Source organism: Ranitomeya variabilis, chromosome 3 (assembly GCF_051348905.1).
Source record: "Ranitomeya variabilis isolate aRanVar5 chromosome 3, aRanVar5.hap1, whole genome shotgun sequence".
Lineage (NCBI taxonomy): Eukaryota > Metazoa > Chordata > Amphibia > Anura > Dendrobatidae > Ranitomeya > Ranitomeya variabilis.
The window spans coordinates 175,310,505-175,329,717 of NC_135234.1; the positions used below are offsets into that span (position 1 = coordinate 175,310,505).

The 19,213-nt window shown below is 44.4% G+C and overlaps 1 protein-coding gene across 2 annotated transcripts in view; it reads right to left on the reverse strand.

Moving 5' to 3' along the window:
- The window catches only part of KCND3 (potassium voltage-gated channel subfamily D member 3), a 702,096-nt gene that overhangs the window by 71,378 nt on the left and 611,505 nt on the right, over window positions 1-19,213 (reverse strand). The window contains exons 6-7 of one of the 2 annotated variants that reach the window (XM_077294901.1): window positions 9,706-9,762; window positions 5,482-5,729 (exon numbers count right to left, since the gene is read on the reverse strand). In XM_077294901.1, coding sequence (XP_077151016.1) covers window positions 5,482-5,729; window positions 9,706-9,762 — 305 coding nt within the window. The remainder of the gene's footprint in view (window positions 1-5,481; window positions 5,730-9,705; window positions 9,763-19,213) is intronic. The other variant, XM_077294902.1, reaches the window with a different exon arrangement.

Here is a 19,213-nt window from a genome sequence, read left to right on the forward strand (position 1 = left end):
AAAGGGATAGGACTCCGCAAAGGCTGTAAGGGAAAACCACAACGTCTGGCATATTCTAAGTCCATCAAATTTAAAGCGGCGCCTGAATCCACAAATGCCATGACAGAGAATGACGATAATGAGCAGATCTGGGTCAAAGATAACAGAAATTTAGGTTGTACAGTACTGATGGTAACGGAATTAGCGATTCTCTTGGCACGCTTAGGGCAATCAGAAATAACATGAGCAGAATCGCCGCAGTAAAAGCACAACCTATTCTGACTTCTGAATCCTTGGCGTTCAGCTCTAGACACAATCCTATCACACTGCATAGGCTCAGGACTCCGCTCGGAAGACAACGCCATAGTGTGCACAACTCTGCGCTCATGCAAGCGCCGATCAATTTGAATGGCCAGAGACATAGAATCACTCAGACCTGCAGGCGTGGGGAACCCCACCATAACATCTTTAACAGATTCAGAAAGACCCTTTCTGAAAATTGCCGCCAAAGCATCCTCATTCTACTTAGTAAGCACAGACCATTTTCTAAATTTCTGCCGCTTCTTGACCCTGACACAGGGCCAACAAGGTTTTCTCAGCATGATCCACAGAATTAGGTTCATCATACAATAACCCAAGCGCCTGAAAAAAGGTGTCTACATTAAGCAAGGCCGGATTCCCAGATTCCAGGGAAAATGCCCAATCCTGCGGGTCGCCACGCAACAGAGAAATGACAATTTTTACCTGCTGGATGGGATCACCAGAGGAACAGGGCTTCAGAGCAAAAAACAGTTTACAGTTATTCTTAAAGCTCAAAAATTTGGACCTGTCCCCAAAAAACAGATTGGGGGTAGGAATTCTAGGCTCTAAAACAGGAGTCTGCACGATATAATCAGAATTACCCTGTACTCTAGCAGCAAGTTGATCCACCCGAGAAGCAAGTCCCTGAACATCCATGTCAGCGCCTAACTCCTGAGCCACCCAGAGGTGAAGAGGGAAAAAAAAACACAACAGAGTACAGAAAAAAAAATGGCTCGGCACTTTTTTCCCTTCTTTTGAGATGCGGTTAACTCATTGTTGGCCAGTTGTACTGTTATGATCTGGTGGCCTAGGAGCAGCATGGACGAGCTCTGGAGTAGGTGGCCTCTATACTGACCGCAGACCCTGAACTTAACACCGCAACTAGAAGTAGCCGTGGGATGTTCCTGTCACTCCCTAGACACCTCGTCACAGCCGGAGGACTAATTACCCCTAAAGAAAGAAACAGGAAAACTATCTTGCCTCAGAGAAAATCCCCAAAGGAAAGACAGCCCCCCACAAATATTGACTGTGAGAGGAGAGGTAAATTACAAACGCAGACTGAAAACAGAATTTAGCAAAGGAGGCCACGCTACCTAGAAAGAAAAGACAGGACAGAGTACTCTGCGGTCAGTATTAAAATACTACAAAAATCCACCACAGAGAATACAAAAATCTCCACACCTAACTAAAGGCATGGAGGGTAACTCTGCGACTCCAGAGCTTCCAGCTTGGCTGAATAAATCCTTACGCAGACAAAGCTGGACAAGAAAAAACATAGCAATTCACTGAACTATAAAGTCCACCGCATGTGGACTGCAAAAACAAAGCCAGGACTTATCTTTGATGATCTGGACAATCTAGCAGGAGAAACCAAGCAGAGATGTGAATCCTCCAGAAAAACAATGGACAACTGGCACTCACTAAAGGGTGAAGCCAGACTAAATAGCCCCGTCCAAAGTGGAAGCACCTGATGACTGCTGTGGACAAACAGCAGCACTACCACTTATAACCACCGGAGGGAGCCCAAGAGCAGAACCCACAACAGAATTCACAACAGTTATCATCTTTTGGGATGCTTCGTAGATGGAAGCTATTATTATGACACTTGCCTTCTCATGAGTTGTTCCATTTCATGTAGATATTTTGAGTTATTTAGTAGCTTTCTTGAATGGGTAGTCAAATTTGAGACAGGCTCCCATTGGATTACACATTATTTGGACGATTTTCTGTTTGTAGAACCAGCAAATTCAGAATTTTGTGAGAAAGTGTTGCTTAAATTTCGTGAGTTAATGAAGGTTTTCGGGGTTCCGTTATCAGAAGAGATGACTGTGGGTCTGGTGACCTGCTTATCTTTTCTCGGTATTGAAATTGATTCTGAAAACATGGTGTTTTTTTTGCCTTTTGAGAAAATTGCCAAGCTACTCGAAAAAATTGATGGTTTTCTCTCTATAAAAAGGTGACCCTTGTGCAAATGCAATCCTTTTTGGGTTTATTGAATTTTGCGTGTCGTGTGATACATATGGGAAGAATTTTTTCCCAGCGTTTGGCGATGGCCACGCTGGGGGTTAGGCTTCCTCACCATAGGATAAGGATTGGCCTTCCCTTGATTGAAGACCTTAAGGTATGGAGGAGTTTTTTGTTGAATTATAATGGTTATACTTGTTTCCAAAGTGAAGAGAAGATGGGTCAGGACATTTCCCTATTTGTGGATGCAGCTGGGTCTGTGGGTTTTGGCGTCATTTTTCATGACCAGTGGTGTGCGGAACGTTGGCCAGATAAGTGGTTTGTGAATAGTTGGACAAAAAATATTACTCTCCTTGAGTTATTCCCATTGGTGGTGGCAGTGGTCATTTGGGTGATCAGTTGCGTAATTCACGCATTTGTTTTTGGTCAGACAATGAAAGCATGGTTCATGCGGTAAATCACCTTTCTTCTTCTTCGATCCCTGTTATCAAGCTGATACAATTCCTACTGTTGAAATGCTTGCATTTGAATATGTGGTTCCGCTCTAGGCATGTTCCGGGTATTGAAAATGATATGGCTGATTCCTTTTCACGTTTTGATTTTCAGAAGTTCCAGGATCTCGCTCCACCTCCCAGTCAACGGGGAACTCCGTACCCTGGATACCTTTGGGAGGTGCCGGGAACCTCCTAATGCCATTGGTTCGGGCATCAGTGGCTCCTTCAACTTGGAATGCATATGGTAAGGCGTGGCAGAAATGGTGGGTTTTTGCGAGTAATCGTCCAGTAGACACCTCGAGTGGAGCGAGGTTGGAGGCGACAGAGGTTTATCTACAACATTTACATGCCTGCGGTTCCTCAGCAGCGGTGGCCAGAAAGAGGTTGTCAGGATTGTCTTTTCATTTTAAATTAAGGGGATGGGAGGATGTTACAAAAAGTTTTATTTTGCATCAGGCCATAAAGAGTTGGAAAAGTTCTTGGGATCAGCATGCGATTAGACGACCAATTTCCTTTTCTCTTTTGGCTCAAATTATTGCTAACACAAAATCGGTATGCAGTTCCGTTTTTGAATCCGTTTTGTCTTCGGCTGCTTTTGGAATCGCCTTTTTCGGGGCCTTGCGGGTTAGTGAGCTGGCAGCTGCTTCTGCACATAAGCCTGGGGGTTTACAGCATAATGATGTCTCATTTTGCAATGGTGGCATCCGTATTCGTATTCGGCGGTCGAAAACAGACTCTTTTGGTATTGGTTTATGGTTTCCTTTGTTTTCCATTGCTGGCCCGGTTTGCCCCATTAATTTGGTTTCACAGTATTTGGCAAAAAGACCAGATAGACATTCGTTTTTCACTCATTTTGACGGATCACCATAGACCAGATTCCAGTTTTTGGCGGTATTGCGGCGGATTTTAGGGGCTTTGGGTCTTCCTCCTGGTGAGTTCGGTACTCACTCATTCCGAATTGGTGAGGCTACTGAGGCAGCCCGTGCGGGTCTTATGGTTGATGAAATTATGAGGATAAGTAGATGGCGTTCATCATGTTTCTTTCCTTATATCAGACCTGATTTGTTAATGTTTTAATATTTCTAATATGCACTTAAATGTCAGTTTTTTCTTTCTTATTTTAGGTTTTTCCAGGCCAAGGGTTTGGATCCTGAGTCACTCTTATGTATTTTGGGCGGAGCAGAGGGCTGAGTTGCGGCCTGGAGGGAGATCACTCGGTTTTTACAACGTGGATGTGAATTGGAGAGGCATTCGTGGATTAATGTGGTCTCAGGTGCTAGTCGAGGTGGTCCAAACATTGAGGTTGACGACTCACACAGTTATCCTGGTTCTGCATGCAGGGGGAAATGATTTGGGTTCGATACAGATCACTGAGCTCCTTAGGTTGATGTGTGCAGATATTGATAAATTCCCGGGTTTTTTCTGACAACTTGTTTTTGTTTGGTCCGAGATTATCCCCAGGGTGATATGGCGTGGAGCGTGAGATTGGGCAGGTATTGAAAGAGTACGAAGGGCAGTAAATCATCTAATTTCTCGCTTTGTACATTTTAAGGGTGGCATTATAGTAAGGCACAAACAGCTTGAAGGGATAAATGCCAGGTTGTTGCGTCCAGATGGTGTACATTTGACAGACATTGGCTTGGACATATTTTTTTTTGCAAGATGGGATTGAGAAGGCTTTGTATGCTCTGGGTGGGGGGTCATAACTCTGAGTTGTCATAGCTACTCCTTGGTGGAAGAACAAGATGGGAAATGTGGCGGGAGTCTGGCGGCATATCCCCACAACTTCCAGTGGTTAACTGAAAGAGAGCTGCGACCTTACCCCTCCAACAAAGAAGGGTTTGTTATAAAAGATGAGAATTGTTTTTCCATGTATTCTCCCAAAAATTTATATGCTAAATATAAGAATGTTACTTTCTTTGTGTCGAGGGAAAGTGGGGGAGGTGGTGCTTATGGTCTGGGCAGTCTTTAAATTACAGTTAAATAATGGCATGCAATGTCAGTCAGTGGCTTCTAGGTCCAGCAGGAAAATGTCATTTATTAAAAAAGGCATGAACTTGTGGGACAGTGATGCAATACTATCACATTACAAAGCTTTAGTGCTAAAATATGGAGTTGATTTCTGGGCACCAATTCATGGAAAGGGTGCTCTGGAGTTAGACAAGGTATAAAGGCGAGCCACAAAACTGTGGTATGGATGATCTTACTAATTAGAAAAGATTATCTTAATTTAGCCATGAGAAGAGATGTCTAAAAGGGTGAGACATGTTTAACTTGTGCAAGTACGTAAATGGCCCATACTAAAATATGGTCAAAAGCTGTTTCACTTATAACCCCTTCAAAAGACAAGGAACAGTCCTTCTGTCTGCAGAAGAAAAGAATGGTTCAATCTCCAGAGGAGACAAGCCTTCTTCTGCAGGTGCTGGTCACTGTTCAAACCACCAATGGTTTAAAAAGAGGTTTAGATGCATTTTTAGTGGGAAATAAATACGTATGTATGGTTCATGCATTATGGCTGTACCTGTACCCCTTTCCTTTATTATCTCCCATCCCTTGGTTGAATGTGATAGACATTTTTCTCTAAGTATGTAACTGTATTTAACACAGAATGGGAGAACTATCAGCAATTGTTATAATTTCATACCTTTTTCATATTTATTGCACAAATAATAACCTTTATGGTTGTAACTGTAATCCTGAATTAGCAATACAGCTGCTTACATCCTTGCCATTTTATCCATACCTTGTAGTTAGAGAAGGTTGATCTCCACATTGGATGTGAATAGTGCTAAGCTCTTGCATGCTACGTAGCCTTGTCGCTGGAACATTAGAGTTTGGGAGATGCGTGGTCTTCTTGCTCCTACGAGAACAGCAAGATGATGTAACTCCTTGGTGACTAGACAGAGATGGGCTGCGGCTGGATGGATAGTTCTGCATGGAGCTCTCACGGCAGTTTTGTTCAAACATCTGTTCATCCATGAACTCATGGTTCTGCGGAAAATCAAAATATCAATACCAGAATGATTATCGCATTTCTAAAGTGCAGATTCAACATACTGCTGACTCCACTGAATGCCTGGCTATCACTAGGGCATTCAGCACAGTAACGGCATTAAACTTCAAAGCAAACACAAGTGACTTAATGACTAGTGTTTATTAATAAACCAAATTCTCAACAGGCAGATTGGAAATATATCCAACTTGTTGTAGGCTGCCTTTCAATTAGAGTTACAGGCGTTAACTGAGATTGGGAAAAGGTTTGCTTTTGTTACAGAAACAGCACCACTACTGTCCATGGGTTGTTTTTGGTATTGCAGCTCAGCGTCATTAAGTGAAGTCTGAGTTGCCTTACGAGGAAGAAAAGAAAGAGAGGAATGAAGAAAAGAAAGAAAGAAAAAAGAAAAGGAGGTGAAAAAATGGAAAGAAAGAAGAAAAGAATGAAAGGAAGGAAGGATGAAAGGAAGGAAGGAGGAAAAGTTTGTAAAAAAGAAAGACTATGAATGAAAGGAAGATAAAAAGAAATGAAGAAAAGAAAAAAGGAAGGAAGCAAAGAAGGGAAGAAAACAAGAGAAAAGATAGAATGAAGATAAGGAAGAAAAAATAAGGAGTGGAAGGAAGAAGAAAAGGATTAAAGGAAAAACATTTAGAAAGTAAGAAAATAAAAAGAAAGAAAGAAAGAAAGAAAGAAAGAAAGAAAGAAAGAAAGAAAGAAAGAAAGAAAGAAAACCTGTCACTAGATCCTCCATCAGCACAGGCAGCATGAATCAGAGCTGTCTGCGTGATTGCACCCAGGTAAGTCTTTCCTATGTATATACAAAGGGAGAAACTTGTCAATCACCTGGAGCAGAGCAGGTAGAATCTTGCCGCAGCCGCGCTTCTCTGGTCACTTCTCTGCCTTTTGATCTTGGCCACCTTTTTTATCTGTTTTCTTTGAAATGCTGTGGCATATCAAAGAAAGACTTATCTGGCTGCAAGCTCTGATTCATGCTGCCTGTGGTTTGGGCAGCATGAATCTAGTGACATGTTCCTTTAAAAAAAAAAGTGTAATTGTGGACTCTCCTACTGCAGCTGGGCGAAAATCATTCAGAGCCCTTTAATGGGTTGATGAGATTCGAAGTTGAACATATGCAATGGTGTTATGTGTTCACTTTCTGAATAAATAAATTGTAAGGAATTTAGTGTTGAGCATTCCGATACTGCAAGTATCGGGTATCGGCCGATACTTGCTGTATCGGAATTCCGATACCGAGATCCGATATTTTTGTGGTATCGGGTATCGGTATCGAAACAACATTAATGTAAAAATGTGTAAAAGAAAGAATTAAAATAAAAAATATTGCTATACTCACCTCTCCGACGCAGCCTGCACCTTACCGAGGGAAGCGGCAGCGTTCTTTGTTTAAAATTCGCGCTTTTCTTTCCTTTACTGAAGTCCCGGCTTGTGATTGGTCGCGTGCCGACCATGTGGCCGGGACGCAACCAATCACAGCAAGCCGTGACGTAATTTCAGGTCCTTAAGGATTTTAAAATTACGTTCCGGCGTTGTGATTGGTTGCGTCGCAGTCACATGGGCAACGCAACCAATCACAGCAAGCCGTGACGTAATTTCAGGTCCTTAAGGATTTTAAAATTACGTCCCGGCTTTGTGATTGGTTGCGTCGCAGTCACATGGGAGACGCAACCAATCACAAGCCGTGACGTCACGGGAGGCTGGACACGCGCGCATTTTAAAATGGGCGCGTGTCCAGCCTCCCGTGACGTCCCGGCTTGTGATTGGTTGCGTCGCGGTCAACCAATCACAAGCCGGGAGGCTGGACACGCGCGCATTTTAAAATTTTAAAATGCGCGCGTGTCCAGCCTCCCGGCTTGTGATTGGTTGATCGCGACGCAACCAATCACAAGCCGGGACGTCACGGGAGGCTGGACACGCGCCCATTTTAAAATGCGCGCGTGTCCAGCCTCCCGTGACGTCACGGCTTGTGATTGGTTGCGTCTCCCATGTGACTGCGACGCAACCAATCACAAAGCCGGGACGTAATTTTAAAATCCTTAAGGACCTGAAATTACGTCACGGCTTGCTGTGATTGGTTGCGTTGCCCATGTGACTGCGACGCAACCAATCACAACGCCGGAACGTAATTTTAAAATCCTGAAGGACCTGAAATTACGTCACGGCTTGCTGTGATTGGTTGCGTCCCGGCCACATGGTCGGCACGTGACCAATCACAAGCCGGGACTTCAGTAAAGGAAAGAAAAGCGCGAATTTTAAACAAAAAACGCTGCCGCTTCCCTCGGTAAGGTGCAGGCTGCGTCGGAGAGGTGAGTATAGCAATATTTTTTATTTTAATTCTTTCTTTTACACATTAATATGGTTCCCAGGGCCTGAAGGAGAGTTTCCTCTCCTTCAGACCCTGGGAACCATCAGGAATACCGTCCGATACATGAGTCCCATTGACTTGTATTGGTATCGGTTATCGGTATCGGATTGGATCCGATACTTTGCCGGTATCGGCCAATACTTTCCGATACCGATACTTTCAAGTATCGGACGGTATCGCTCAACACTAGTAAGGATCCATTACATTTTCATTTTATGGCAATAAAAAACCTTAAAAAGGTGCAAAAGCATAGTCTTGCCTTCCCAGATTAACGTGCTGGCATTATTTCTCATTTAAACTGAAATAACATTTTTGCTGCAGTACTTTGCTTCCATTATTTCTGCAGAATGCCTTTGTGGCACATTCTTGCCTACTGTGCAATAATACTGTATAGAGTTTACTATAAAAACACAATCTATCACCTGTGGATCTATTTCCTTCCTACTGCAGTTGGACTTTCTTAAATAAAAGACACTGGCTCTCATTTTCGAAGTTTAGCAAACCTTTTCTCTGGATTAGACAGTAGCAATCAGGGTGTGGATCACAGAAACCAACTTAAAACCAAGAGTGGGCATTTTCGCTGGTTTCGATGCTTAGGCATAGTAATTACATATCAAGTGGATGTGAGTAATTCTGCATTGACGCAGATTCACATTCTGTGGAGTGCAGTGGGCTAAATGTAGCTGCTTTCCCAACAGATTCTTGAAATATTTAAGGTCTTCTAAAAAATTTGAAAGTATATGAATATATACAGAACTGCCATCAGGGCAGTACATCCTGTTGCCAAGGGCCTGACCAATGGAGAAAAATCACCCACAGAGTCTTGCCCACCTAATGTATCACCCCTTCCCCTTTTCAGAGTCTTTGCCCGGTTGTTTTATCCCTGCCCACCATTCTGTCTATGGTATTTTCGGTTCCCTCTGTTCTCTTCTTTCCTATAGTTCTGACACCTAGTGTCTCCCACCCTTGTGGCCCAATAAAGCTCCTTTCTACCTACTGTCACCCCTCCGACCCATCACAGAGTATTTTCTTCCCATTCTCACTTTCATGTTTATGCCCCTTGTCTCTCTACCCCCTGGTACCACCACAAAGCCTTGTAACCTAGTGCCCCCTCTAACAGATCACCTTCCCACCTTCTGTCACCCTTTTTGTCCTTCCTCTGAGATCCCTGCGAGGTTATTTTTCCCCTGTTCCCCTTCACTATATCCTACTTTTCATTCCCTCTGCCTCTTACTTCCCACACAGAGCCCTGTGTCTCCTGTTGTCACCATCATGTATACAATTTTCTCATCCATCCATCCATCCCTACTTTGTATTACCACACTATATTATCCCAACACAACCTTCTCCTATTGTTTCTCTTTTCCCTATCCAGGCCACACTGTGCTTCCCCTCCAAAGGTCAAATGTGCTACCTTGGTGATGGAGAGACCAAAACACCAAGACTTCTTGGCCATATAAAGCCTTAAAATGTCTGATAGCAGCCCTGAAAATCTATCCTATAGCTAATTTCATTTTTTTATGACTTCAAAACCTGCAAATTTGCCCATCCTTAATTTAAAACATGAATTGAATAAGTAAATGTAATACCTTTAGAGTGGAAGTTCGTACAGATAACAGGGGATCATCCACAAGATAGGACAATCCCTACAGGACAACATGCCAACAGAAGATAAGAACACAAATTGATTGTACATTCCGGCATTCCATTTCTCAGCTCCGACATTCCGTATTGCACATGCTGGGTTTAAAGGACAAGGAGCTGCTTCAATGTCACAAGACTGTAGATTTGTAAAGGTTAATAAGTAAGGAACCTTTAATACTCCAACAGCAGAAAATATATAAAAATAATTTCAATATCATACATGGTCATATCTATTGGATTATCTCCCAGTGACTTCTATAGCTTTAGGGCAACAGTTGTTCCCATTGTCATGATATTTGGGCTTATGTTAAGTCTTTTATCATCATTATTAATATCACTTAATAATCATTTATAATCTATATTAAAAGAGAATTCTTGTGACAATAAAGGTGCGCCTTGGTGCTCCAAAACAATATTTTACTGTTCCCAATTATTTTGCATCCACAAACCATAGTTTTAATAATTGGCTTAAGAATTGACTCACTTCTGGGTAGAGATTTTCTTCCCCCAAAAAAGGAAAGATTTGCCATAGAAACATGCCATACAGTACATAATACGATGCAAATAACATTAACTATGGAGGTAATTGAGGAACACTGTTCCAGTATAAATAATTCTCTTTTAAACATACTTTATACATTAAGCAATGTAAGCTTTGTATTATTTTTATAGTATGGTATATAGTATACAGTGGTGCTTGAAAATTTAACCTAAAACTAGGTCATATTTTCAGATAAGTAAGTCCCACATGTAAAAAAACAAACAAATGAGTTAATAATATTTGATGATCTAACATCACATCTAAAATGATCTAACATCACATATCCGTGAGTGGCAAAAGTATGTGAACCCTTGCTTTCAGTATCTGCTGTGACCCCATGTGCAGCACTAACTGCATCTAGACCTTTCTGGTAATTGTCAATTAACACTGCACATTGGCTTAGAGGAATTTTAGACTATTCCTCACAAAACAGCTTTAGCTCTTTTATGTTGGTGTTTTTCTTTTTCCATAAACTGTTCACTTCAGGTCCTTCCACAACAGTTTTATTGGATTATGTCCAGGACTTTGACTTGGCCATTGCAGAACTTTAACTTTACTCTCCTGTAGCTATTCTTTCATAGAAAAACCTGTGTGCTTTGGGCATTCTCTTGCTGCTTGACCCACGTTCTGTTGAGATTCAGCTCATTGACAGATGCACTAACTTTTTCTTTTTGAATTTGCTGAAAAAAAATAAATTTATTGTTTCATAAATGATGGCAAGGCATCTTGGTCCAGATACAGTAAATCAGACCCAAACCATAATTCTGCCACCACCGTGTTTCTATTACCATCTGATGTTTTTATACTATACTCTGCCAAACTTAAGCAAATGTGAGAGAGATCTTTAGTTGCTTAGAGGTTACCGTAGGTTTCTTTGTGACCTTGCAGACTATTATAAGCTTTGCTCTTAGAGTATTCTTTGTTGATTAACTATACCTGGGAAAGGTAATAAATGTCTTGAATTTCCTCCATCTGTACACAGTCTGCCTGGCTGTGAATTTGCACAGTCCAAATTCTTCATAGACAGTTTTGTAACCTTTTCCTTTATGATCAGCATTAACAGCTCTTCTTATCTAAGTTCTCAAAAATCTCCTTTGCTTCCGCCACTTCCACATACATGTTGTGAAGATAAGCCTTTGATATATCCTTGTTCTTTAAGTAAAACAGGCTGCCTACCCACAGCTGATTGTCATCCCATTGATTGAAAATATAATAATGCAATTTCACCTTCAAATTATCTGCTTATCCCAAAGTTTCACATACTTTTATCACTCACAGACATGATATTGGATCAATTTCCTACCAAAAAAAGACACAAGTCTAATATTGTTGACTGATTTGTCTGATTTGATCTTTATCCACTCTTAGAACTTGGATATAAATCTGATCAAAACTGTGCAGAAGTATAGAAAATACTGAAGGGTTCACAAACCTATATGTGTGTGAATAAGTATTTGATACACTGCCGATTTTGCAAGTTCTCCCACCTACGAAGAACGGAGAGGTCTGTAATTTTTATCGTAGGTATACTTTAACTGTGAGAGACAGAATCAACAAATAAAAAATGGAAAATCAAAATTGTATGATTTTTAAATAATTAAATTGCATTTTGCTGCATGAAATATGTATTTGATCACCTACCAACCAGCAAGAATTCTGGCTCTCACAGACCTGTTAGTTTTTCTTTAAGAAGACCTCCTATTCTACAGTAAAAGACACCTGTCCACACACTGAATCAATCATGCTCCAACCTCTCCACCATGGCCAAGACCAAAAAGCTGTCTAAAGACACCAGGGACAAAATTGTAGACCTGCACAAGGCTAAGATGGGCTGCAGGAAAATAGGCAAGCAGCTTGGTGAGAAGGCGACAACTGTTGGCACAAATATTAGAAAATGGAAGAAACACAAGTTGACTGTCAATCTTCCTTGGTCTGGCCTCATGGGGTACGGATGATTCTGAGAAAGGTCAGGAATCAGCCTAGAACTACCCGGGAGGACCAGGCAAGGACCTGTAGAGAGCTGGGACCACAGTCTCAAACATTACCATTAGTAACACACTACGCTGTTGCAGCGCCCCAGAGTTCTGGTCGTTGCAGTGCTGTGGCTTCGCCGCTAAGGGGAGCCATGGTACGTTCGATGGCACCGAAGGAGTTCCTCCAATCAGGTATCACAGACACCAATATGTTTCACGCTGGGCCTCCGGGGGGAGCTAAGGGTGCTATTCATTAGGCCACTCCCCACCATAGTGGGTAAACTGGGGGTCAGGCAGGAAGTTAGAAGAGAACGCTGACGGGATTAAACGGAGCAACACCCTGTGGCAGGGGGTGTTGTGAAGGGAGAGACTGTAGGGTCTCTGCCAGGGGTGGGATCCTGGCAGAGGCTTGGCATTGAAAGAACGTAACGGGTCCGCGCAGGCTCCTGGAAGCGGCGGGACTCAAGAAAGGACTAGAAGCGAGATAGATTGTGCTGAGTGAGAAACGAGATCAAGCAGAAGGAGAATACCAGCAGGGGTTTTGTTGAAAGAGGCAGCACCCTGCTGAGGCGCAATACCGGTGGCCGGAACGCCGAGGGAGTGGATTAGAATACAGCTTCAAGCCATACTCCAAACAGCGGCAGGACAGTCGGTCTCAGGCGGGCTGTCTACCACATATCACCTATGAAGTCTTGGGGGGCAATTGCGGGAGAGGGGCGACTCTAGGGTCCCGGAAGAACTCCAGGCCTACCTGACAAACGGGTGCCATTCCAACCTGAATACAGGGAAGGGGTGGATTACAGAGGAACATCAAATCGAGTTGTGAGGGAACTTAAGAAACAGACACAACCGTTGTGGGGTTACTTTCCGTAAGCACAGCAGGGAAGGACTACAACACATAGCGCTAGAAGGAAGGCACAGATTTCCACCTGAGAGGAGAACTCTGGAGGTGCCATTGGACCGGCCGGACTTGCGTAGCCTGGTGAACCGTGTTCCGGACTGAGGACTCAGAGATCTCCAGTAAAGAGGTAAAGAGACTGCAACCTGGTGTCCTCGTTATTTACCGCGACTTACACCCCACAACCGCACCGCACCATTACTACCACCTATTACACCGGACGTCCCCCACTGACGGACAGGGCCACGGACCGGGTCTAGCCACCGTGACAACCCTAGGACTGAGACCCAGAGGCCCGGCTCCGGGTACCCCTCGGCCCTGCGGCGGTGTGGGGGCGCGCCGCAGACTTGGCGTCACGAACAGGATCTACTTAAGCCTGAAGAATCAGGTCATGTGTGCCTAGAGACTGTGATTTGTTGTGCTTGGACTGTACTTTATTGTAAGACTGTGCTGCGCCATTAGCCGCCAAAAGTTCCCGCCAAAAGGCGCCGCCATTGCTACACCCAAGGGGAAGGAGGGCGTGTTATGGGCGGAGACTCCCAGTGTGGCGCGAGAAATGGCTACCGCCCCCTGCACTTCTGGCTGCAGAGGAATGACCTGCCCCAAAGCAGAAGAGAAACACCCCTTGATATGCAACGGCGAGAGGCTGGTGACGGAGAAGCCCGACCTCGGAGAAATGGCGGAGTTAGGTGCATGCACTGCCAGCGACTATCAGGCAGCGATGATGAACGGCGAGTGCCTGAGCGAGGAAGAAGCAGTTCAGGCCTGCCCTTCTTCACCGGAGATGGACCGGAAGCCTGCGGACCCGACAGCGGAGTTACGTCCACCAATTCCGACCTCGGAGTTAGAGGAGGAGGAACCACAGCCAGCGGAGCCGAATCCGAGCATCCCATTGGAGGAGCCCCGGTCCGGGCTGCAGCAGACTCCAGCGTCCTCGTTAACGGACCGGAGCGACACCGATGGAACCATATTAGGCGCAGGTATGGCCGACGTCCCTGCTCCCCTCCGCGAGCCCGCTTCCATGACCCACCTCTATCGCAGTAGGGAGCGACTTATCTCGGCGGGGCTAATGGTGCTATCCCCCGATGACCTAGGGAGGATGGTGCCACCGCTGTCGACTGGAGTGGGGGAGCCTGTGGATGTGAGCTTAGATGGAGTAGTTCTTCGGTGGGACACCCCCTGGTTTAGAGCAGATGGATCCCGGGAGAACGGGTCCACTCTTGCGGTGCTTACATGGGAACAATATAGACAGTGCTTGATTCTGCAGTGGAAAGGACGGAAAGGAGCTGAGTCGATGGGCCCATCGAAAGTACAACAACCCCCCCCGGCATGGGATGACAGAGACGTGACAAGGCGGGGCACTGTGTTGGCCTACCATGCAAGAAGAGGTTGGGGCCTCATACACGAGCCAGGATTGGATACTGACGTTTTTGTTGCGCACTGTAACGTGAGGGCTCCCTGCTGTGGCCAAAGTGGAGAACCATTGCAAAAGGGGGATTCAGTGACCTACAGTCGCCACCAGAACCCGCTCGGGTGGTATGCACGGAATGTTCGGCGGTGTATGTCTGGAGCCGCGAACCTTACCGCCTCGGACCTGGTCCCAGGAGCACCCGATCTTGTCACCATTGCAACGGTGCGCCTGGTTGCGGCCACCGAGTTGGCCAGTCGAGTTCATCTTCATGTTCGAACCGCGGACGCTGGCACCACGGTGGCTGGGGGGCAGGAGCCCGAGCCGCCTGAAGAAGAATAAACCTCGATACCATGAAAATGTAAATAGTTACTGTTTGTTCTTTTGAGTTGCTGCTAAACCTGTCTAGGGTTAATGGATCCCTCTGTTGACCCGGGATCCCCTTTGTTTGTTTTCCTTTTCTGAAGTTGTTGCACAAAAGTTACACAAACTGCAGAAATCATGGACTGTGCATGATTCGAACTTCCTTTGTAAATAGTTTGCACCTTCTTAAAGGTGCTCCCTACTGGTTTTAGCCAAAGACACTTTGCGAAGATATTTGCCCTATTGGTTTGAGCCAGAGACACTTTGTGAAGATACCTTTCCTACCGGTTCTAGTTAAAGACACTTTGCGAAGATACCATGCCGGAACCTTTGCATGGGCTGGTAGGCTGAGAAGACGAGCTACCTTAGAAAGACTTGGTCTCCTCTTAAAGGGGATGTGAGAAACTGAACTTGAGAGAGATACTGTTGCAGAACAGTAATGCCATAATGATGCTTTAAAAAGAAATGTAACTGTTTTACATGCTAAGTTAAATGTGTTCAATTTGTTTGAAATGTGAAATCTAAATAATGTTTTGCAGAAAGAAAAGATGCAGAGAGCCCGTAGGGGTAGATGTAGAGGTCTGCATAGTTGAAAGCAAGCGAAGTAATAATGAAGGTGAGGATAGAAGGTAAACCCCGCGTCCCCATTGAAAGTTACTTTGTTACTAAGGACAGAGAGTGAACCCGTAGGGGTTAGAGAGTGAGTCCTTAAAGGAGCCGAGTAGAGCTGGCTCAGAGTTCTTTAAACGAAAGGAATGTTATGTCTATACCATGTATAGTAGAGAAAGGCAGTAGGCCCTGGCTGAACGGGGCGGTCCTGTAAAAGAAAGGAGAGGCAGTAGGTCTGGTGCCATAGGGACAGGCGGTCCTGCAGGTTCAAAGTAGGAGAATGTGAAGTTACCTTACCCTGTAATGTGATTATAGGAAGGCCTTTGGTAAACTAAGAGTGTATGTTTCTTAAAGGCAATGTTAATTTATTGTTCCAGAATTTGCACTAAGTAGAATACCCGGTTGGGTAACAGGAGTTATGCATAGCCTGTAATTTATAATGTTGACCATGTTTGTAACGTTAAAAGTGTCCTCACCTCCCATAAAGGGAAGCCTGTTCAAGTATACTTATTGTTTTGCACTCAACAAAATTGTATGTCTTTTTGCTAATCTGTATTGTTGTTTTTCTTCCCAGTCCCGGAGTACTGTGTTTAACCAGGGGGGAGTGCAGCGCCCCAGAGTTCTGGTCGTTGCAGTGCTGTGGCTTTGCCGCTAAGGGGAGCCATGGTACGTTCGATGGCACCGAAGGAGTTCCTCCAATCAGGTATCACAGACACCAATATGTTTCACGCTGGGCCTCCGGGGGGAGCTAAGGGTGCTATTCATTAGGCCACTCCCCACCATAGTGGGTAAACTGGGGGTCAGGCAGGAAGTTAGAAGAGAACGCTGACGGGATTGAACGGAGCAACACCCTGTGGCAGGGGGTGTTGTGAAGGGAGAGACTGTAGGGTCTCTGCCAGGGGTGGGATCCTGGCAGAGGCTTGGCATTGAAAGAACGTAACGGGTCCGCGCAGGCTCCTGGAAGCGGCGGGACTCAAGAAAGGACTAGAAGCGAGATAGATTGTGCTGAGTGAGAAACGAGATCAAGCAGAAGGAGAATACCAGCAGGGGTTTTGTTGAAAGAGGCAGCACCCTGCTGAGGCGCAATACCGGTGGCCGGAACGCCGAGGGAGTGGATTAGAATACAGCTTCAAGCCATACTCCAAACAGCGGCAGGACAGTCGGTCTCAGGCGAGCTGTCTACCACATATCACCTATGAAGTCTTGGGGGGCAATTGCGGGAGAGGGGCGACTCTAGGGTCCCGGAAGAACTCCAGGCCTACCTGACAAACGGGTGCCATTCCAACCTGAATACAGGGAAGGGGTGGATTACAGAGGAACATCAAATCGAGTTGTGAGGGAACTTAAGAAACAGACACAACCGTTGTGGGGTTACTTTCCGTAAGCACAGCAGGGAAGGACTACAACACATAGCGCTAGAAGGAAGGCACAGATTTCCACCTGAGAGGAGAACTCTGGAGGTGCCATTGGACCGGCCGGACTTGCGTAGCCTGGTGAACCGTGTTCCGGACTGAGGACTCAGAGATCTCCAGTAAAGAGGTAAAGAGACTGCAACCTGGTGTCCTCGTTATTTACCGCGACTTACACCCCACAACCGCACCGCACCATTACTACCACCTATTACACCGGATGTCCCCCACTGACGGACAGGGCCACGGACCGGGTCTAGCCACCGTGACAACCCTAGGACTGAGACCCAGAGGCCCGGCTCCGGGTACCCCTCGGCCCTGCGGCGGTGTGGGGGCGCGCCGCACTGTCATGGATTAAAATCCAGCAGGGCACGTTTGGTCCCCCTGCTCATGCCAGCACATGCACAGGCCCATTTGAAGTTTGCCAATAACAATCTGGATGATCCAGAGGAGGCATGGGAGAAGGTCATGTGGTCAGATGAGACCAAAATAGAACTTTTTGGTATCAACTCCACTTGCCTTGCTGTGTTTGGAGGAAGAACGAGGATGAATACAGCCCCAAGAATACTGTCCCAACCATGAAGCATCATGGGGGAAACATCATACTTTGGGGGTGCTTTGGGTAAAGGGGGCAGGCCGAGTGCACCGTATGGATGATGTCATGTATCGCAAGATTTTGCCAAACAACCTCCTTCCCTCAGTAAGAGCATTAAAGATGGGTGGTGGCTGACAATGACCTGAAACACACAGCCAAGTCAACTAAGGAGTGTCTCCATCCAGAATCCTGAATGGCCTAGCCAGTCTCCAGATCTGAATCCAATAGAAAAATATTTGTAGGTAGCTGAAACTCAATGTTTTCCAGCGACAGCCCGGAAAACCTGAAAGATCTGGAAAAGATCTGCATGGAGGAATGACCAAAATCCCTGCTGCAGTGTGTGCAAACTTGGTCAAGAATTACAGGAAACATCTGACCTCTGTAATTGCAAATAAAGGTTTCTGTACCAAATATAAAGTTCTATTTTTCTATTGTATCAAATACTTATTTCATGCAATAGAATGGAAATTGATTATGTAAAAATAATACAATGTGATTTTCTGGATTTTTCTTTTAAGATTCTGTCTCTCACAGTTGCAATGTACCAACGATAAAAATTACAGAAGTCACTATTGTTTGTAGGTGGGAAAACTTGCAAATTGGTCAGTGTGTCAAATACTTATTTTCCCCGCTGTATATCTATATATATATATATATATATATATATATACATATATGGAAAAAATAGAAGCAGCACCCCAATGCAATGAATCCAATATAAACTGTTGCCAATATGAGCGATTAAAAATTCACTTTATATTTGATTCACTGCATTCATTTCATTGGCGTGCTGCTTCTATTCCTACCATTTCTGGAGGACTAGTCTTTACCTGGGAAGCTTTGCACCCTTACATTTTTTGATGGTGCTGCATCTATTTTTTTCTTTTACTTACATATAACATTGTCGGACTGGGGTGCCAAAGGCCCACCAGTAACCCACTCCAGGGCTCTTCTTTTTAGCTACATGCAAATGTGACATTATCCTCAATCACAAATTTATATAACAATGAACTGGGTGATTGTTAAATGAATAAGATGATATTTTGTTCCTTCCCAATAGGCAAATTTCAAACCAGCAGTGAGTCAATTTGCAGCAAATATCACATAGCCAATTCACTAGCATTCTGGCAGGAGAATAGTTTAATGAGAAAGCAAAGACAAATTAAATAAAAAAAAAAAATCTATTTTAGATACACAGGCAAAATCATTCCGGTATAGTTAATTAGAAGCGAACATTTTTGCAACATGGACCATTCATATAGCATTGGCAAGCAATGCCATATAATAATGTGGATAAGCACAAATAAAAGTAAGCGAATGTGCTTGCCAAATTGACCTTGCTCCATTGAGATCCTTACAGATTTTAATGTACATAGATAATGTAAATGTTCAGCATGAGCACATTATATAACCATGATGTAATGGAGAGATTAGACCTAATGCCAGAAATGAGCATACTGTACATTACTTTGACATGTGTGGATCTGACTCGGGCACTATGCATTCACAGATGTTGCCATGCTTCTTTACAAACATATTTATAGTCAGTAGAATTCTGTGTTTGATTAGAATTGATTGGGTCCACTGAAGGAAATTATTCTTAGAGTTCACGCTATAGATGTGTCCTTCTTTCTTTTTTTTGGTCAACGTATCCCAA